Genomic DNA, 22,865 nt, shown 5'->3' with positions numbered 1-22,865 from the left:
TACTTAAAAAAAAAGTATTTTCATAGGCTGACGTAATAAACCCACTGAGTTCATTTAAGTAACTATGTATTGCGGTTTCTATGTATTGTAATAGAAGTGCATGACGATGTGTTGTTTATACACAAAATATAAAAATAAAAAAATAATTACTACTTTTTGCAAAATTTATGTTAGTATTTAAAACCTACGATAAATGTCGACTCACGGTAGGTGTGGAAACGACCCTAACACCTGATAGAATTTTAAAGTTTTTTGATAGAATTTTTAAAATATTTGTATATTTTTTTAAATTAACAAAATTAATAAAAAATATATTTTTTTTAAATTTATAAAAAATTTATAAAAAATATATTTTTAATAAATTTTGTTAATTAAAAATATATATATATATATATTTTTAAAGTTCTTGTTATATCAAAAAACAACAGGTGTTATATTAAATATATCAATAGCTGCATACCGTAGCTTTTTAACTAGCGATGTTTTTACGACATATCATAACAAGATTGCTAGTTAAAACTACTATATGCCATCGTGATAATAACGTTAGCTACAAAGATGGCATATGTAGATATCAATCAGCCACAGGTTTGTCGTCATGTTTTAGCTACCTACATTACTACTATATGCAGCTAGCGATATATCGTAGTAATATTGATTGCTACAAAGCTTTGATACTCAAATAGCAACATGTCGTAATAATATTGCAATTTTTTAAGTTCAATTAATTTCATAAATGTATTAGATCCAATACTAAAAGATTGACTTTTTTATAACGTAAACTAGTAAATCAAAAAAAAAATTCTTTTTTCAAATCCATGCTTTATGCAAGCAGAATTCTATTGGGCCTAGAAATTCTTTTTTTGTTATCTTTTGTAGAAGGAAAAATTACTGTTACGTTTTTAAATTTTTTTTTTATTAATTCAGTGTTCTTATGGGGAAATACAAATTAAATTTTTGTTAACTTAATTAACTTTTTTTGGTCAAATTTTTCCATTTTCTTGTATTGTCATCAAAAATGATTAAGTGTGCAAAATTTGAGCAAAATTGGTTGAGAAAAAAGCTTTGAAAAATTGATTTCAAATTTTGTGGCACACAAACATATATATATAGAAAGTGACCTTATATAAAGCATGGAAAAAAAAATGAAATTGTATTATAAAAAAAAAACACTCAAAAATTACTATAAAAGGTTTCACTTCCGATTAAATTCATTTTCCCACCGGATCTACCTCTTATATGAACTCTATCATTTGCATCCCCGTTTAGCTATAGATTCATTACATTTTTAAAGCACGCTCATGGCAAGGAACTGATTATATCTCTCCAGGATATTATTTTGTATACCGTAAAATCGCCTAAGTTCGGCCACCATGTATCTTCGGTCATTTAAGAAAAAATATAAAAAAAGCATGCAAAACTCAAATTTTTCAAACTTTTTTTTTCTCAAATAATGTTTATAATTAGTTTGTAAATATGAATCGATTAAAAAAAAAAAAACTTTTAAATGCAATCTGCTGAAATAATTCTTTAGCAAAACAACAGTTTGAAAAAATGTATACTATTAAAATCTAAAATAAGCAAATTATTAAAATAAATTATCATATTTAATCTTTGTATCATTAAGAATTAATTATTTTTACAAAAAAAAATTATTAATTTTTGAAAATTAACTACTTTATTTATTAAAACTAGTGAAATTTTGAAATAGTCTAACTACGGTCATTCACGGATAAACAACGAAGGAGACAATTAGCAGTAATATTGCGAAATGTCAAAAATTGTTTCAAATAAATAATTTATCAGTAACTTGACCTGTAAATTTACCAGTAAACTTTGACATTTTTATGACACCATGGTATTTTATTTGAATAACAAATATTTTCATAATTTCAAAATTAACTGACGGTTCTTTGCGTTCCAAAAAAATATTAGGCTTGTGACATTTTTTTGGGAGATAAAGTAACACCTCCACGACAAATAGGAATGCGTTGCGAATCCTGCGACAATTGTTGACCATAGTAGAACAGCAAGATCTGTGGATCTTGCTGTTCTACTATGGTCAACAATACGCGCAAGAGTTGCCAGAAAAACATACTACTACTTATATTTAAAAAAGCCTTTTTATATGTGCTCCTTCTTGTTTTCTTTGCTGGCCCGAGACTTTTTTTTTGAGCCTGGACCTCCTTAGTTACTGGTATAACCTGAATTTATATCGTAATTTTACAATAAAACAAAATTTAAAAATTAGTTTTCTTTATATGTGAAACTTAGTGATACGTTATTAGTATTTATATAGCGACCGAACTTATGAGATGGTATTGAAAGTTCGGTCAAAGTAGATGTTTTCATTTTAAACTAAATATTGAGTACTAGTTTTTATTTTTCATATTTTATTTTTACAATATCAATTATCAATATAATTTTCTGTATGTTACAGGAAAAAGAATTAAAGTTTTTTTATTTATGCGTGATAAATATTCAAAATTTAAGTGGTCGAACTTATGCGATTTTACGGTAGTATTTTTGCCGTATTAAAAAACAAATAGATGTTTTTATATAGGAACATAATATACTTATTTGCAAGTCCGGTGAACATTCTGCCAATTCTAATCTAGATCATTATTAATTCAATTCTAATTAGAATAAAATGTATAAATGGTCTTTTCATAAACATAAAAAATAACTACAAACTAACTCTTGATAAGTAAACTTTTTTAATTTTTTTGGATTTTGCTTAATGGCGTTTTCAAACAACACCATGAGATATTTTTTTAAAAATTAAATGTGATTGGTTAACTTTAAGTTATGATAATTACTTAGTATTTCCCTCCTGCTATACTTACCTCTATGATAAGATTAACAAGATACTAAAAAACACCGGTATACGAAGCGCTTTTGTTTCAGATAACTTACGCTATTATTTATATCAAGCGCTAATGCTGCTTTATTAACAGTTTTTATAATAAAAGTTAACTAAGACGCTGATGAAATTTAACACTCAAGAATTCAAAAGTAAACTTATCATTTAACAACTATTGGTAATTGGTTATTTTTGTTTGTCGTCGTCATCTTTTATAGGCTGAAATACAGATGAGCGTTTACTTCGTAAGAGCGTGTTAAAAATCTGCTTGATTGTTAATTTAAAATTTAGTCAATATTTTTTGTTTAAAAATTGCTAATGAATAAGCTGGTAATGTTATACACTGCGACCATTTTCTATAGACGCACGTAGAGTTTGGCGAATTTATAGTGTTGCAGAGGTAATAAAATTGTTCTAACGGTACTTTTGAATAAGTGTATGTAAGAAAACAATGATCCATTATGCATCTGATTATTAATTGTCTTGATTGTATAATAATAATTTAATTTTTAATATTTACGTGGCAATTTTCTATAGACGCACTAAAGTTTTTACGAGTTTTGTCGCAAATTTCTTATACTTTGTAGTATTTTTTATCTTGTGAGTCGAAACTAAGTTGAACTTAACCAAATGCCGAAAGAAAAGGTCCTTACCGATAATGAAAAAGGTCAAATATTAGCTTATCATCGAGAAAAAGTTCCAAATCGAGAAATTGCTAAAAGATTGAAGAGATCAGATCACGTTATCCGTAATTTCTTGAAAAATCCAACAGATTATGCAACAATCAAGAGGAAATCAAAGAAATCTAGGGTTTCAGACCGTGAAAAACGCAGAATTGTTCGACTCGTATCAAATTCATCAAGAAGTTTGAAAACAATTAAGTCAGATTTGGGTTTAAATGTTTGCAAGGAGACGATTAGAAAAGTTCTTAAAGACATCCCACACATAGTACGATCAAAAATGAATAAAGTACCAAATTTAAAGCTCGTTCACAATCAGAAACGGATGGAATTCGCCCGTGAAAAACATGACACGCATTTGGGAACAAGTAAGAAATTTTAGATTAAATTCTCATGAATACTTAAGATGTCTAAATAGCTGAATATTTTTGTTTTCAATACCAGGTGATTTTTTCGGACGAGAAAAAGTTTAATCTTGATGGGCCTGATAGTTTTAGTGGCTACTGGCGTGATTTGAGGAAAGAACCCAAATATTTTTCGACAAGGAATTTCGGTGGTGGATCTTTGATGGTTTGGCTTGGGTTTTGTGCAACCGGAAAGTTAAATTTAGCATTTACATCTTGCAAAATGAAAAGTTCTGAATACATTGATGTGCTAAAATTATGTTTGATTCCATTTAAAAACAAATATCGACGCAAAAAGTTTGTTTTTCAACAAGACAACGCCAGCGTTCCCACTAGTAACGAGACTATAGCTTGGTTTGAAGCTAAAAAAATTGAGTGAATGTGGTGACCTGCTCGCAGTCCAGATTTGAATCCTGTTGAAAACATCTGGGGAATCATTGTAAGACGTATCTATACTGACCAGAAGCAATATAACTCTGTGGCAGAGCTAAAAGTAGCGGTATCAGAATGCTGGGAGGATATGGAGCCAAAAGTGCTAGAAAACTTGGTGGAAAGTATGCCAAAACGAATTTATCAAGTAATTGAGCGAAAAGGAGGTCCAATGGAGTACTAACAATGTGATAAAAACATTTTTTGGGATAGTTTTGTTAAAAAATGTGAACTGCGTCTATAGAAATTAGTCAGCTATCTTTTGAACTTAATTCATTTATGATTGACCTCTTTTCAAATTTGATATTATTTTTTGATAATTTTTGTTATTTTTTGATACTTTATTTATAATTTAATGAAATACACTATAAAAATAAAGTTAAGTACGTTTTTAAGACATAATCCACATGCGTCTATAGAAAATGGTCGCAGTGTATATTTATATATTATATATATATATATATATATATATATTGTATATATATATATATATATATATATATTGTATATATATATATATATATATATAGTATATATATATATATATATATATATATATTTTTTTTTTTTTTTTTTAAGTGCCCCAAGAAGTCCTTACGGTCTTGTCACAGAACACCGCGGAAGTGCATTTAACCAGGAAGTTCACGCCTCCTTCCGTACCGTGACGCGAAAATTTATCCAGAGCTCGTTTCGAGCCTGGATCTCCTGCTTATAAAGCAAGCGCTCTAACCACAGCGCCACGGCCGCACAATATAAAATATATATATATATATATATATATATATATATATATATATATATATATATATATATATATATATATATATATATATATATATATATATATATGCATATATATATATATATATATATGCATATATATATGAAGACCTCAGTGGAAAAACCGGCGTTGTCACATTTAAAAAGTATTAAGAAAGTATTTGTTGATCATTAATAAATGTCTTTATTTAAAGCAAAGAAAAAAAAAATTTTGTATAAAAAATTACAAAATGTTTTGTTTTTGAATAAATTTTAAATAAAATAATTATAACATAAATTTTTTTAAATTGCTTAGTTTCATCTACTTTAAATAAAGACTTTTATTAATGATCAATAAATACTTTCTCAATACTTTTTAAATGTGATAACGCCGGTTTTTCCACTGAGGTCTTCATATATTTATATATATATATATATATATATATATATATATATATATATATATATATATATATATATATATATATATATATATATATATATATATATATATATATAGTTTATGAGTGGTTGAATGGCTGAATGGTTTTTTTCAACAATTGGAAATTTATTTAAAAAAGATAAAATATCTGACGATGCACATTCATCTTCAATTGAAATTCTACCCGACGAAGTCCTGGAGAAAGTATTCATTATACTCTCTGGTCGAGAAGTGTGCCAGGTCGTGACCATGGTCTGCAAAAGATGGTATGCAATAGTCGATGATGAAAATTTCTGGATCGAAAAGTGTCTGCGTGAAAAAAAACTAATAAAAAGTAATCTCCGCATATTTTATGGAAATCCAACGCTAAAAGTAAAACACTTTTATTTTTTCAACAAGTTCGAAAAAAATCTGCTCAAAAACTCTTGTGGAAAAAATCAAATGAACCATTGGATTACAAATGTAAATATGGAGAATGTTGAAAGCTTTAACAATAATAAAGAAGTCAAAAAAATAATAGACGCGTATTTCAATAGGAATGACAACTCACTAAACGTGAATGAATGGGAAATTCAAAAAAAAGACGAAGAGGCTGGCTCAAAACTAATTAAAAACAAAAAAGGAAAATTATTAAGTAAATTCGCAACAACAAACTATTGGGGTAAAAAGCTGCAGGTTATTGATCTTAGAGAGGAAAATAATTACTACAAAATTCTTTCAATACTTAAAGCTAAAATAAAAATTTCAGAAAACTATTCAGCTCGTTTTGACTGTGGCTCAGTTTATAAACTAATAGTATACATAATCGATGATCAGTTTCAAGTGGTTGATAAGTTTAAATACGAGGATACTATGCCACAGTGGACCGAAGGTCAATGGAAATTGATTCAGCATACATTCTCTATTAAAAAACCAGTTCGATACATTATTTTCTATCATGCTGGAAAAGATACGCAGTACTGGGCTGGATTCTATGGCAGTAAAATAACAAATAGCTCTATTAAAATATTTATCTGATAAAAATTTTGCTATAGAATTACTTAAGAAAAAAACAACTTTTATTCCATTTAACGTTACTTTTATATACACTAAAATAATGCATAGCTAATATAATATGTGACATACAATTCCATATATAATGTGACATACAATCCCATTTATAATGTGACATACTATCCCATATTAGCTATTAATTTATTTTTTTGCTTTTTTTTCTTTTTGTTAAACTTTTGCAAATTTATAGTAATCAACTTCATCTGGCAAAGTAAAAAATGTTTTTAACATTTAAATTGCAAATAAAAATTGTTTCAATCATATAGTCCTGAAGAAAGCCACGGTTTTTTTTACTCCATTTTTATCAGAAGGTTTGAAACCTGCATGATGTAACAATAAAGTTGTACTTGTTAAGAAATGGTTTGTCACCTTGCCAATATTGGGGCCGTTTGTTACCCAGGAACCCTGTAAAATGTAATTTTATGTAAATAACAACCTTAACAAAATGTAAAATTTAACATCAAAAGACGGTCTGACCTAGGTCTGAGCGCCTTGAAAGCGGTCTGACCTGGGTCTGAGCGCCTTCAAATTGTTGCTAATATAATCGATAAACAAAGTAATGTAAACTTGAAGGAAACTAGAAAACTTTAGAAAAAACAAGAAAAAAGCTCTGCGTCTATATAAGCTGCTAACTTAAAAATGCTCACAAAATAAGTACGAAAAAGAAATTTAAACAACCTATTAAAAATTAACACAATCAAAAATAATTTAGATTACACAAAAGTCATCTCTTTGGAAATAATTTTCTCGAAATAAACTTGTACATACTAATGATGCTATTGTTTCTAAAAATTTGAACGAGGGAAACTGAAAACAAAGGAGATAAGTTCAAAGTTTAAGGATATCTGCGAGTTATTAAAAGTAACAAGTAAGCTCAGAGAAGTTGAAGATCGAACTTGTACTTAGACAGCAAAAAAGTCTATAATTTTCATGAAATTTACTCTCTTATATCTTTTTTTATAGTTAACCTAGAATCTTCTTTTGCATCAATTAGTTTGACTCAAATTCTTTCCAAACATGTGTAGAAAGTACTACGTTTTTATGGCTTCACTTATACATTATTAATGTCTTTAGGGATCGTCATAAGTACGTACGCCCTGATGGGGGAGAGGGTGTCTACAAAATGTATATATAAGATGGGGGCAGGTGAATAATTATAAAAGTAAGGAAACACTAAATTAAAAAAAATATTATAAAATGTTAGGCAGATTGGTTCAAACCGTTAACACGCAGTAAACACCGTTTTCAAAATATTTACTGTATAGAGTAGTTTTTAATGTAATGAAAAATTGTAAAAAATTTATACACTCATATTTGATGTCATATGATTTGATGGTATAGGATTGTCCTCTACAGTTTATAATGCTTATGTCATTCTCTTCTAAAAATCCAAGAAGTATTTGTGCTCTTACCAGTATGCTCATATATTGGAATAAATTTTATAAAACGTTCGGCTGGTACGCTTGCTATTACATTTTGAATTATCAATATTAATTGGTCTGAATGCAAAACATCCGGTGTCGAGTCTACTGAGATAAAATAGTATTTTGCATCTTTTTTTCTAGTATGATCTGATCCTTATAATTATAGACAATATTTCGTTTGACTTTTTTTCCCCGTGAACTTTGGAAAGTCAGACGAGAAAACCTAGGTTTTTGCGCTGATGCATTTTACAATCTACCGCAATGGTTCTTAACCTTTTTGTAGTCACAGACCATTTTCAAAATTTTAGCAATCTTACGGACCCCTTCCGTGCTTTATTGTAAATGTATTAGGAAAGGAAAAAAAAGCATTATAACAAACACCTTTATTTATTTGTATTAAGTAAAATTTATTGCATATCAGTTGTTTAATGAGATGCATATCAGTTGTTTAATGCTGCTGCTTCTTTCAATAAGCACACTAAATTGAGGAAATGTCTTCAACAATGCAAGACGCATATTGTCTTTGACATCTATTTGGTTACGATTTTTAGTTTTTATTGACACTAACTTCTTGACGATTGTATTTCACTTTTCGACAGCAGTTCTTCCAACATACAAAAATTTGCAGTAACACCTACATCCATTCTTCTTTTCCAAAGTGGCTGCTTACCAAGAAAAGCTTTTAGTTTTTCAGCTGCATCCACGATTGTGATAGCAGGACCCTGAAGAGACAGGTTTATTTCATTTCAACAATTCTAGAATGGATAACATCATTTTACAAAGGCACCGTTTCAACTTTCTTTGATCTCTACCACACACGAGTTCTACTATGTCTAGTAAACAAGACTTTAGAAGAGTTTCTGCAATAGTGTGTGGCTTTTTTTGTAGGGTAATGCAATATGCAACTTTGAACGATGCTCCTAAACATGGTTTTTGTGTTTGAGTAAAACCTAGTTAGGGTAAAGTTCCAGCTTTCTCAAATGGAGCTTTTTTGGCCCAAAAAACATCAACATTATTGAATGCATTTCCTGGGTGGACAGATTTAAGATATTCTAACAATTTTGACGGCTTCATACTGCCATAGCAAGCATTTTATCACATAAAAAGCACTGTGGTTTTTGTGTTCCATCTCGTTTAGTTACAAAAGTGAAACCATAGGCGACATATGAATCGTTATATATATATATATATATATATATATATATATATATATATATATATATATATATATATATATATATATATATATATATATATATATATATATATATATATATATATATATATATATATATTTGACATTTTTAACAAACTGCAAAAAAGAAAAAAATTATTTTTTTTTATAAAAGAACACCTCAATTACTAAAAAACCAATGAAATAAGTAATGAAAGTTATGTTATAAATAAATTTTCGTTATAAGGTGATGAAAATTATCATGTAAAACAATATTCATATTCGTTTGTGCGATAAAAAAACAATAATGGGACTTTAATCACTGACCGCATTTTTCAATCGTAATCACCACTAATTGCTAACAATGACGTTTCTTTAGCTTTTGCGTATAGTTTACAATTGGCGCCGAATATCTTACCAGTTTTTGAAGAATTACAATGCCAATCACGCTGAACTTTCTCACTGTTTAATTGCTCTATATAACAAATAGATTTTAAACAACGTCGTTTAAAATCTATTTGTTATATAGAGTCGTTTATTACCTAGAATTATACCCTCTAACGTGCTAAAATCGCTTTCCATGTGTTTACAATTAGCAATTCTTTTTAAACAGAAGTAATTGCGCAAAACATCAGCAACTTTCCACATTCCTACATCATCAGGAAACTTTTTATCTACATCTGGGGCCGTATTCATCTCTCCATTAACGAAGCGTTAGTCAAAAATTTCTTTTAAATTACATATATAAAAAATTTATTTAAAATTATAATTTTTTAAACATAAATGTTTTATTTTGGTATAAGTTTTTTTTTAACGAATTTATATAAATTTTCGTCATTTCTTTACTTAGAAATATTGTAATGAAATTTTAGACAAAAGCTCCGTTAAGCTTAACGGTGAGATGAGAATACGGCCCCTGCAAGTTTATCACATTGCATTTCCGCTTTAACCTCTTCTGCTAGACCTTCTACTAAAACTGGTTCGTCTTGAAGTTCTTGTTCATAAATTATATTTGTTGTTGAGTTATTTAATATCTTCATAACTATTGCTTGGTCATGATCATAAGTATAATTTCAGTTGCAATTACGGTACTTGTACCAAGTTCAATATTCGATTCATGGTTGATAATGTTGTGGGGTTGATAGAGTTCAGTAATCTTATTAGTTACTGGCAGAACTTTTTTGTAACTTTTTATTTCTTAAATTTTGTTTTCTCCCATCCGCTTTTAGATTTTTTCATGATTATTAACTATTTTAATAAAAAGTTATTTATTAAAATAAGGGTTACCAGACGTCCTTTTTTTATGAAGAAGCGCGCACTAAAAAATGTTTTTGCTCCTAGTTGTCAATTACATTTAGTTCTTAATTTTTACGTTTGCCGCCGTGATTAAATTCAAGTATGATCAATTGTCATGTAGTTTTGTAACTCTCCTACGGAAAAAGAGGACGTGTGGTAACCCTATTAACATAAAATAATCGTTATATTATTTTAATAAAAATAATATAACAGTCTGCATTATATTTTTGTTTTTTTTTATTGAATCGGATATAAACTAAATGAAAACGAGAAAAAGATGTTTTATCCAACGAGGTAAAATATATTGATACAGTGTCTAGGTTTCCGATAGTTAAACACCCGTTAGTTAAATATTTTTTTACAGTGTCTAGATGATTGATAGTCAAACATTTAGTATGTGAGGTCGCAAGTTAAAATATCCGGTTGTTGATAATTGTTTTTGCCTTTTTGACGCTTTTTAAGATAGACCTTTTTATTTGTTGATGTTTATTTCTAGGAGTGGGCCTATGTTTTAAAGGTATTCTCTTTTTTTTAGTGGGCCTATTTTTTGGTAGGCCGATGGCTATAGCCTCCTTAGCCTCCGCCTTAATACGGCCCTGTATATACATTTAGTGAAAAACAGGTTTTATGTAACTTTAGTAATTTTTAAAGCAGTGTTTCATAAAACGGTTGTCTTCTTAGTATTCAGTATTCTGTTTAAAATGTCGCGCATGAGAGTAATTAACATTATTGTTAATTGCTAACAAACATTGGCAGTTTTTATAGTAGTGTTTTATAAAATGATTGTCCCCTTAATATTAAGCATTAAGTTTAAATAGCTGTTCACAAGAGTTAATAACATTATTTTTAAACAAATGAACATTAGCAGTTTTCAAAAGGATTTCAATTAGCATAGAAATTAGATTTGCAATTATTTTTCTTTAAACTCGTGAAATTAAAGGCTGAAAGTTTAATTTTGTTATTACTTGAAATTGTTGAACGTAACTAAGAACATTTACTATTCCAATTGTACTTTTTTCATTCAATCTTTTCATTTAATTTTCTCGTAGTTTTTTGCCGGAGGCTAAATAAACACTAATTTCATAAGCGCAAACTGCCAAAGTGCGAAGCAGTTGTAAAAAACGGTGTGCCATGCTAGACAAGAATAAAATGAGGATAGAAAACTAGGAAAGAATAATTTCAGAATAGAATGTTTTATGATAGAAATAAAGAAACCTTACTAGAAAAGAATTTTTACAAAAGAATATTTTTTGGCAGAAATTTTGAAAAGAAACTTGAAATACTTTCTAAGGAAGAATATTTTTTAATAAACGTAAACAACTTGCTTCTCAACGCCGTTAATGCACGTTCTCAAACCTTTTTGCCTTGTTTGTTCTCGGTGATAACAAACATATTTTTTTTCCGGTCTGCAACATTTGTTTTTAAACAATATGATATGTTAAGTTTTAAAAGATATGTTAAGTTTAAACAATATCTATATATATTGTTTAAAACTTAACATATCTTTTGCGATGGAGTATGAAAATATGTATATATATTTTCTACAAAAAAAATAAAAATTATATATATTCAAATAAAATATATATATAAATCTATGATAATTTAAAGACCGGAATTTTAGTTAAATAGTTTTATGGCATTATAAAATAGGGATGGCTCACATCACAGTGATGTTTGAATTTTGAGCTTAGACTTTTAAATAAACCTTAAGAGGTTTAACTTTAAAAGTCTAACTAGTCGTATGTCAATTTGTGTGTTCTTCACACTCATATTAATAAAAACTTTCATGTAAAATGGAAAAAACAGATTTTAAACTTGAAATAACTAATTTTTTTCGACCTTTAATATGTTTGCAGACATATGACTGGTTAGAAATTAAACATATAACTTAAAACTTGTTTGAAAAAGTTGTTTTCTCAGTTTAATGTTTTATCTTCATTGAGAGCAGCACTATTTTATACCAAAATATGGTGCATCAACTATAAAGCAAAATTTTATATCTAAACTTGAGTAATTAAAAAAAAATTTAACTTTGTTTGATTTTAGACAAACTAAAGCGCTAGGAGAAAAAAAAAAATTTTTTTTCTAAAAATTATTCGGGTTAAAAAATTGCAGCGAAACATAACCTTTTTATAAAAACGCAAAATTCGTGTATTTTCCAGTACATGCATTAACCGCGTTGAGTTGGAAAGAATTTTATTTAATAAATGCGAAAAACTTGCTAGGAAAGAATTTTATTTAATAAATCTAAAAAACTTGCTACGACAGAATTTTATTTCATTAATCCAAAAAAACTTGCTAGGACAGATTTATCATTTATAATAAAAGTGAATCACTGATGAATGATTCAGAAATTTCAGATAATCTTTATTATTTCACAAAGATTTTTTTAGAATTAGATTATACTTATTTTACATTTATTCAATTAAAAATCATAACTGTAATTACCAAATTGCGCGCAAATTCTTTCTTAAAATTTCTTTGCTAGCACGTTTTTAAAATTTCTTTTCTAAAATTTCTTTGCTAGTACGTTTTTCCAATTTTCTTTGCTAGAAAGAAAATGACTTTTACTTGTGCGATTTCTATCCTAAAAAAGTCTTTGCTAGCAAGTTTTTCATTTTTCTTTGCCAGAAAGGATATATGTATTTCTTTCTTCTTTTCTATTCTTCAATTATTCTATCCTAAAAAGTAATCATGTTTTTTTATCATAGCAAGAATTTTCATGTTTCTTTCCTAGAAAGGCTTTCCTGAATTCTTGTCTAGAACCGGCCACCGTAAAAACTGGCACAAGTGCAAATTGGCATTAATACAAATTGACATAAGTGTGGCAAAAGAATTTGCAAGCATTGGTATAAGATCAAATTAGCATAAGTGCGAAGCAATTGCAATAAAAAACTGGAATAAGGAATTATGGTGAAGGTTTTTTTCAGGCACCCCTCTTGAAAAAGTTCTTAAAAAACGAGTCTTTCGCGAGATTAGTAATATTGAAAACAAAGCTTAATGTCCAGAGCCGGGGGTAGGCTACCCTACACCCCCTAATTTAGGAGGGTCCATTTAGGGGCCTATTTAAGACATATTAGGAGCCAAATAGGCCACTGAATTTTTACAAATTTCGGGCCTAATTGAAGGCCCATTTTTAAAATTAGGGTTCCTTTTGCAAATTTAAGGAGCTTTTTTTGTTTTGTTTTTTGACCAATACGCAGCGGAAAAATTTTTAATTTTGGGGGTTTTCAAATATCGCATCAAGGCGTATAGAAGAGGTGGGTGGGGGGGGGAGGGAGCGAAGGTTCAATTTAAAAGCACGTCCGCACTAATTTAAAAAAATATTCTTGCAATATTTGTTTTTTAGATTATCACCATTTGACAGGTACTTGTTAAAAACTAAATGTTTTTGAATAAATAACAACTTTAAAAAATAAAACCATACCGTATTATCGTTTTCAATAATTCGCCAGCAAACCAAAAGAAAAGTTAATTTTCTGACTAAAGATTCTAGTTTACCAACGTAAAAAGATGTATGGTATAGGGGAGTTAAGGGTATAGAGTTCCTTTATGCACACACGTGCTACACTCTATACACTGGCCCTTAGTTTGACGGACTTGTATTTCAGGCAACCGCTTTTTTGAGTCCGCAAAAAACAGATTTTAGAAGTGCCGTGGCTAGTTGGTGGGAGGCCCCCCAAAAACCAGTCATTAGGCTGCCCTCCTCCCCCCTATGAGTGTACGTACTTTATGGATAACCCCTTACGGAGGCTTTTAAAATTTATTTAAGCATTTTATACTTACGAGCAATTGGTTAAAATTATCAGGTTTATGAAGTTCTTAACTAAAGATTAAAAATTATTTGCATTTACTTTGCAACGCTCTAACTCCGTCAAAATAAATTATGCCAGGATATGATTTTTATCAAGTAAAAAATTATTTGCTTAAAATATCCAAGACGTTTGGTTCAAAATTTTTGCTTTGGCTTAAATCCATTTTTGTTGTTAAATGTAAGGAAAATAAAAATATAGTGTTGTTGTTGTTATTGTTGTTGTTGCTACTGTTATTGTTATTAATGTAAAATTATCACAACTTTAAAAACCCTCGGCTTGCGGCTTTCAGCTTTAAAAGCAATTTAAAAAAAAAAAAAAAATACGAACTCATTAGGGTTGAGCTCGGTAAAGAAAAACTTGATGTATGATTTACCGGTAAATTATTACTATTTCAACCAATCCATCTGAGGATTAAACTTGCAGATATGATCAATAAAAAAAAAAGGTTTGGAAAAAAAATGGAACTCTGCCGTTCTCTAATTTATTGAAAGAATGAAACAAAGGTTAAACAAAGCCATTATTTCTCTTTTAACATTGTTTATTTATAATCATAACACAAAGAACTCACATAAACTGACAAAAGCTGAATAATACAAAAAAAGGTTCTGAAAATAAAAGCATTAAAATATTGTAATTTTGTTTTGCTTTTTCGTACTTTTTATATTGTAGATGGAGGAATTTCAAGAGAGCAAGTACCTAAAAAATGGCATCTTCTTGGGGGGTCAATAATCTAGAGTAATAAAAGTAAAATAAATTACAATCGTTTATTATCATGAAAGAAAAAAGCAAAAATTTGGAAATAAAATATTATATATACAGAATATATACAAAAGTAGAAAATAATAAAAACAGTGCTTAAAAAAAATCATCTTAAATTTCTTTTTCCTGAAGCATATTTAAAGTTTTCCTGAAGCATATTTAAAGTTTTCCTGAAGCATATTTAAAGTTTTCCTGAAGCATATTTAAAGTTTTCCTGAAGCATATTTAAAGTTTTCCTGAAGCATATTTAAAGTTTTCCTGAAGCATATTTAAAGTTTTCCTGAAGCATATTTAAAGTTTTCCTCAAGCATATTTAAAGTTTTCCTGAAGCATATTTAAAGTTTTCCTGAAGCATATTTAAAGTTTTCCTGAAGCATATTTAAAGTTTTCCTGAAGCATATTTAAAGTTTTCCTGAAGCATATTTAAAGTTTTCCTCAAGCATATTTAAAGTTTTCCTCAAGCATATTTAAATCATAAAACAGAATAGAAGAAATTGAAACACTTTATTTTTTTTAATTTGGGAAAAAAAGCTTGTTGAATTAAACTTGCATCTTTGATGACTTACTAAAACAAATTTTTATTATAAAAACGTTATCAAACATAGTAACATATATTATCAGACATAGTAACATATATTAACATATATTATCAATAAAAAAGTTGCAATTCACAAAACAAAAATCAGCACTTATTTTTGACTATTTATGAATCTTATTTAAATTTCAACAAGTTCTTTGTGCATCCTAGCCCAAATAAATTCTATTGAATTCAAATTTGTGAGATCAAGTTGGCCGACGTACTTTTTTTTTTCTTCAATCTATACTCTGGCTGTACAAGATGTGTGGGCAGACACCATATCTTGTTGTAACTGCCACCATTCGTTTTGATCAATCGTCATATCTGCTGATGGAACTATGCCGTTCTCTAGCGTCTCCACGACGTGTTGGTTGATTCGGATTATATAAATTTTTAAACACACCTATTCCGTTAATATTTAAACAGCTTCAAATACTTCTACCCATACCCTGCAACCTCGGTACAACAGTTACATTATTTTTCAGATTCAAATCAACTTTGCTTTTCTCTTGAATACTTTAACGTTGCTTTTATCAATAAAAATTACTTGTTTCCACTTTTTTAAAGACTATCCATTTCTCTCCTTACAATACCTATACTTGTGAATAGATTAGTCGCTGTCAGCATGGATCAGGGTCGGTTTTCTCACAGCTGGATAAAACCAATATTTTTCCTATGCAAAATTTTTTAAATTGTAATTGAAGAAAGAATATTGACTTGGTTTTTGTTAAATATGTTGGTAAGTTCACGATAACTTAACCATAGATTACTGCTCTTTTCTTGTGCTCTGTGATTTTTTTAACTTTCCAGGTCCTAAACGACATTAGATGTTATTTGTCGATATTGATGACGTTATTTGTCGTTATTGATGATGTTATTGATATGTTAAGTTACTATCGGTATGTTGTAGAAAAGTAGTTTTCCTTTCATAATAAAAAAAAAATGAAGTTTATAATAAATACTTTTTTATGATGTTTGAAATAAAAAATAAACTAAATATTTCACTGCGCCAATTTTTTGTTAAAAGCACTGTACTCTACAAGAGCCACTAGATGACGTCACTTAAAATAAATAAGTGAAATTAATTTCTAAATTTAGTTATTAAGGGTTGTTTTTTTTACTAACACCTTTTTTTTGCTTATTTGACTCTAGTTATTTTAACTAAATGTTTAGCAAGCTTAAACCTTTTTTAGCTCTAATAAGCAAGAGTATTTAATAGAATGGAGTATGCTTTACAATTTTCCATAAGTTTGAACAAGCTTCAAATACCGCCTATGTGAGTTGAATTTACCTATACAATTTTAGTATCTCATAAAGAATGAAATAAAACGGCAAAGTACAGCATTTGGAAATTGGCTAAATAACAACCTAACAACTGGATAACAAAACCATATCAATAATTAAGACTCATTTAGACTCTTAAGGAATTCAAATTCATTTTAATATCAACTCTTTATCAAAATAAAATGTACATTGCAAGACTTAATGAATTAAGTTTTGCTATGTATATAATATGTATATGTAATTACCTGCATTGCAACTTATATTTAAACAGGGCAATAGATATTCTGTAGGAGAAACAAAATTTTATATTTACTAGAGTTGCGTCTTAGTCTTCTCAGACAATCTGATAATTGATCAGTTCCCATCGGCAGTTGAGTATATCAATCCAAACAACGAGAAGACACTCGATCTTTATGATTTTCTTATGAAAAGACTGGTTTACCTTTCATTTGCGTACCAGCCAGTATTTTGCGCAAATTCTCAAATTCGCGGATCTCTGATGTTGTTCTTTATCAAAGAGCTTTTATTTTCACTTTATTCCCGATCGTTTTCTGCCTCTACCCATTTTGGTTCTCAAGTCAGAAGATGACTTGAAACTGTAGTCTTTTTAGATGCAAAAATCGTTTTAATTCGTTCAAAGACTTTGCATAAGCAGTTTCTTCTGACAGATTTCTATTATTTAAAAATTATGTTTAATTCTATTATTATTGATATTTACTATTGTTATTTTTTTTAGTTATTATAGTGCTCCGAGAATATCTAACAATCACAGAGCATAGCGAAAGAGCATTTAACCAGGAAGTTAAGACCTCTTTCCTTACCAACGTTGGTTATCTAGCCTGAGCCGACATCGAATCTCAAAACTCTCAGCTTTGAGCAAAAACTTAAGCCACTGCGCTACGACAGCTAAAATATTGTTCAATTTTAGGATTGAAAAGTTATTAATTTTTTATTTTTATTTGCACAAAAATCTCTAAAGCAAGCACCTTGAATGATGATCACTCTGCTTACGATTATTGAGTATATCTGATGCAACCTGATTAGCATAATTATAAAGCTATTAAGCATATGTTTATACTACAATTAATAATGATCCTACTGCAAGTAAATTATTAAAAGTTTTGAATGCTCGATTGTTGCATTTATGAAAGGATACATTGTAAAGATTATTTAACTGTTCCACAAGATTATTTAAATGTTGCACAAGAATATTTAACTGTTTCACAAACCAGTAGTTCTAATGACTATAACATATTTTTTAAAAACTAAGAAAAAAATTTAACTAAATATAAATATTTATTCAGCTTGTCAACACCTGTCGCTGTTAATTCATCGGCAGGGTCTTTGTCAATGAGCTTTGTCACTGATGGAGTCCAATATAGTCGGTGTAATAATAACGAAGAGATTTTACGTGATTTTTATATTTGTTGATTTTGCTATAATATGTCAATTTTCTTAAAACTTTTACATGTTTAAGTAGTTTTCAAAACAATACTAAAAATTTTAAAAACAAGGCTGAAAATGATTTTTGTACTGGCATTTCTTGAGGATGAAATGCTTTTTATAAACTGAACAGTTCATATTTAAAAAAATTCACCTTGACTGGTGGAACATTACTTCTCTTTAGCTTTGCCACGTGATCTAAAGATTTTTTCATCTTGATTATAAATAATTGTTCGAATAAAGGATCATTCAATCTTTCATAAAAATAAAAATAAAAATTCCTATTATATAGTTGAAAGACATATTTTTATAATACAAATTACAAACATGTATTATTTTATTATTGAAGGAAACAATGAGATTAACCAAAGGATCCTAATCTCTATATCCGTATAAATATTCAAATTGACAAAATTCAAATTGAATAATTGAAACTTACAATTTTTTTTTTTTTAGTTTATTTAATATAAATACAGTTTTCATATACAATGTATATGTATATTATACATACATATACAACAAAATAAATAGCTGGAGCAAGAAGAAGATATGTCTATTCACCGAGCACCATTTTTATAAAATCGTAATTTACAAATATTTTATTGTAAAGACGTAAATATATAAACTAGAAGATAATATATCGTATTGTTTTATATAAGTTTTAAATCATAGAGTAGCAAATAGTAACTGTAAAACTGCTTACATTTTCTACAGTAGCAAAAAAACAAATATTACATACATGTACCATTCTTAGAGAGAGGTAATATCATTATTAAACTTTGTTATCTTAATATTAGTTTTGAGTTTAACTTTATTTAAAAGAAACATTTAAAATAAAGCATAGTGTAATCCATAAATAAGAAGTACTGTTTCGATTCCTTTTTAAATAGATCTAGTGAGGTAATCTTTTTATCAGCTATATCTGAGAATGTTTTCCATAGATACACGTTTCCAAAGATATATGGTCCACGATACTTAATTGAGTATGAGCTTATTAGCTCAATTTCAAACTATACTTTAGAACAACAAAGTTGTTTTTCGAGAATCTTGTAGTGTATTTATGACAGGTTTCACTAAAATGGGATTCAAATATTTTTGGAGTCAATCCTAACTTTTTTTTTAACTAATTATGTTGTAGTATATTTTTTTGTATTTAAATCATTTTTTTATTTCCTGGTTGTTTTTCAAAATTTATAATAAAACATATTTTAAAATAAATAAATACTTGATAAATTCTGAACTTTTTTTAGAATCTCTCGATAGAGCAGTCTTCGGTTGCGCATCAATTAACTACAATCGTAATTTAAAAAATTAATAAAAATAAAAATAAAAACACAAGTAAAATTTTACATTTATTTAAAAATTCAATAATTGCTTACAGCAAAAAATGCAACGCAAAGCAAAAGTATACAAGTTTGAGTCATTTTGGAGTAAAAGTTGTTTTAAAATAAAGATCATCTGCTTCACATAACGATAAATCAACTGCTTCACACAACGATATATCAACTGCTTCACATCTATATACCATTGGCGATTAGGATTAAAATAGACAATAATAAATTTTTTGCTTTTGTCTATAGTCAGATCTAATTAAAAAGCAATCATTAAAAATTTAAGAATTAAAAACAATTCGAATTATAAACCTTATGAGGGCAAGACTTTCCTGATAAATAAGAAGATAATAACTAGTTTAATAAAAAGATTTTAAAAAAAAACGACGATCTCACCATTACCCTTTTTTTATAATACTCATTTAAGTATTTTAATACTCATTTTGTAGCGTCATTAGAAGTGTTGTGTTGTTTAATTACGTCTCGCTCAAGGAGAAGGGACTTGTTACAAAAGAGTTAGGACGTAGTGACGAGAGGGAGAGGGGTTAAAAATGGTCATAAATTGCGTGACGTAATTTATGAACGACTTCTAATCGCAAACTTTATTATTCGTGTTTCTGTCAAAACTCGACAAAAACACGAAAGTAAACGAACTTTTAAAGTTTTTTGCTTACAAAAGATAATAAAATATGATAATGACAATAAAATATGAAAATGACAGTAAAATATAAAAATGACAATAAAATCTAAATTATTAGAGTTTTTTGCAAAAATAAAAAGCAATTGATTTTCTACATTTTTATATAATTTGTTATCTTATTATATAAAAAATTTTAAAAGTTTTATGATACAGGGTCAAGAAAAATTTAAAAACTTATATTAGTATCAAATAAAGTTTAGAAAAATCTCATTAGAGCTTCGCAACAAAAAAATGTTTATATTTTTTAATTTATTATGTTATTCTCTAAATCACTTGTTGCTTTTGAGATCAATAAAAAAAAATACAATTTAGTTAAATTTAAAAGTACAAAAATTTATATAAATTCAAAAGTATGCAAACTTTTTAATGAAAATTAGGAAAATGACCTTTATAAACAGGCTAGTGGACCAACGCGTAATAGTTTCTTATGATTAGTAACCTAATTTCCTAGCCTGCTTTTATTTAACTTATTTTCATTAAAAACTAAATCAAAAATCATTATTTAAATTTCATTAAGTTTCTATGACAATGTGTAATGATGCAGAAAATAGCTTAAATTCATTTTTTTAAATTCTATTGAGTTTCTATGGCAATGTGCAACGGAAGCAGCAATTAGCGCAAACGATTTATCTAGTATTAAAATTGCGTACTTTTAGAAAACCCTCTAAGCCCATAAAATAAAAAAATTAATCAAGTATAATAATTGCATTAAAAAGAGATAGTAATTTTAAAGCTCTATTATTTATAACTATACCTGTTGTTTTTAATAAAATTTTCAATAAAACTCAGCTCATATTAATATAATAGTAATAAGAAGCTTTATATAACATATTTGCATATAGCATAATAAATTTGTAAACTTTTTGCAGCAATAAAATATTTTTTTAAATTCATTGTAAATTTATATATAAAGTATATACTATATATATAAGTATATAATTTATATATTAAGTATATATTAAATTTATATATTACGTAATATATAATCAAAATGTTGAATTAAGTTAGTTACTAAAAAAGGATATGAAAAAAGAGAGCACGAAAAATATATATATATTTTTATTGGCATAATAGTATGTATAAATAACAAAACAATACGGCGGGCTTAAGATAAGTTAATTTCGAGTTTTTTTGTTGCTGAAATTTTTTACTAAAAGATAAGAAAAACCATACTATTGTATCATTTAACATGTATTTTTATGATGTTGTTTCTAAATACTAAGCATTTAAGCCTTTTTGAAGCATTTTTTTTTACGCATATTTCAGTTTTACATTTCAGGTTACATTGACAGAAATGCTTAAGACACTCCATGAGCCAATAATCAAGCAAAAGATAGCGGAATTTCTTACATCTGATGAATTTTTCACAATTAAATGGAATAAAATCAAACGAAGAAAACTTTAAGAGTTGATTTTTAAAAAAATGTACCAATACATCAAATGTCAGCAGATTTAAAAAACCGACATCTGCAGAAAGTTAAAATCCACATCTAATTATGTTGCATAAAACTGGTAAGAACAAAACATCAGAACTTGAAGATTTATCTTGTTGTTTCAGGTATTGAACCAAGCATCAAAAAGTCTGTCAAAAAGAAATCCAGAAAATTACAACGCTGCGAGATTTTTTTGGAGCCAGATATTGAGTCATTTATGTATTGTAGAACTAAATAGTTTGACAATTCTAAGGCATTGTTAAGAAAAAAAATTTTATTCATAATTTAACATACCTTTTTTATATCTTTAAGTAGACACTCTCAGAACTGAAACTGATTGATATCTTCATTACCATAGCAATTTTACAACTTTTTAAAGCTTTTTATTATTTAAAATGCTTTCAATCATTTGTTTGTCAAAACTACAATAATAGCACTATGTTAAATTATTATTCACAATGTAAATTATTATTCTCAATGTAAATTATTATTACCAGCAAAAAAATAATAATGTTAATGTTACCCCATATTTATTGTAATATTGACAGTTACAAACCAACAACAAATTCAATTATATATATCCATAAATTACATAATTAATTTTTTTTTAAGCTTAATTTCATTGCTAAAGACGTAAAAGATCTCATATCAAAATAATTTGGTCAAGAGAAAAAATATATTTGCTAAAGACGTGCCAATGTTACGCCACTTTACTTTTACAGTAACAACAATATAACAGAACACAGTAATGGTAATAACAAGAATATAGTTATATTTTACGAATTCATCGTTGGTGCTCTACTTTTGTTTGATTTATGCTTAGTATGGTATTAAATAGATTCTTTCTTGTTCTCTCCGAGACTTTGCATTAAAAATAAACCCGAATCAAGAATAAAATTATGGTATGAAGTGAATAGGCTTTGTTGGAGAATTTAAAATTTTGTTTACGCTCTATATTATCAAAAGTGCTTTTGATTATAAAAAATAATAAATTTTTTC

At 27.8% G+C, this 22,865-nt stretch overlaps 2 protein-coding genes and 1 long non-coding RNA gene across 3 annotated transcripts; 2 read left to right on the top strand and 1 right to left on the bottom strand.

Annotated features, from left to right (window-relative positions):
• Positions 1–5,651: 5,651 nt before the first annotated feature.
• Positions 5,652–6,643, top strand: LOC136086014 (F-box only protein 44-like). The gene has a single exon (XM_065808199.1). It carries the CDS (start codon positions 5,671–5,673, stop codon positions 6,592–6,594), a length of 924 nt encoding a protein of 307 aa, XP_065664271.1. The 5' UTR covers positions 5,652–5,670; the 3' UTR covers positions 6,595–6,643.
• Positions 6,644–14,843: 8,200 nt separating this feature from the next.
• On the bottom strand, positions 14,844–19,894 carry LOC136086012 (uncharacterized). The gene is made up of 4 exons (XM_065808198.1): positions 19,782–19,894; positions 19,628–19,692; positions 18,557–18,656; positions 14,844–15,069 (listed from the first exon to the last, which is right to left on the bottom strand). Exons 1-4 carry the CDS (start codon positions 19,824–19,826, stop codon positions 14,998–15,000), a joined length of 282 nt encoding a protein of 93 aa, XP_065664270.1. The 5' UTR covers positions 19,827–19,894; the 3' UTR covers positions 14,844–14,997.
• Positions 18,853–22,865, top strand: LOC136086013 (uncharacterized). The gene is made up of 2 exons (XR_010641313.1): positions 18,853–19,162; positions 22,479–22,865. It is a non-coding gene; the product is annotated as an uncharacterized LOC136086013 (long non-coding RNA).

This window comes from Hydra vulgaris, chromosome 10 (genome assembly GCF_038396675.1).
Source record: "Hydra vulgaris chromosome 10, alternate assembly HydraT2T_AEP".
Taxonomy (NCBI): Eukaryota; Metazoa; Cnidaria; class Hydrozoa; order Anthoathecata; family Hydridae; genus Hydra; species Hydra vulgaris.
Note: the sequence above shows the minus strand (reverse complement) of the source record. Positions and strands in the feature narration are given on the sequence as shown.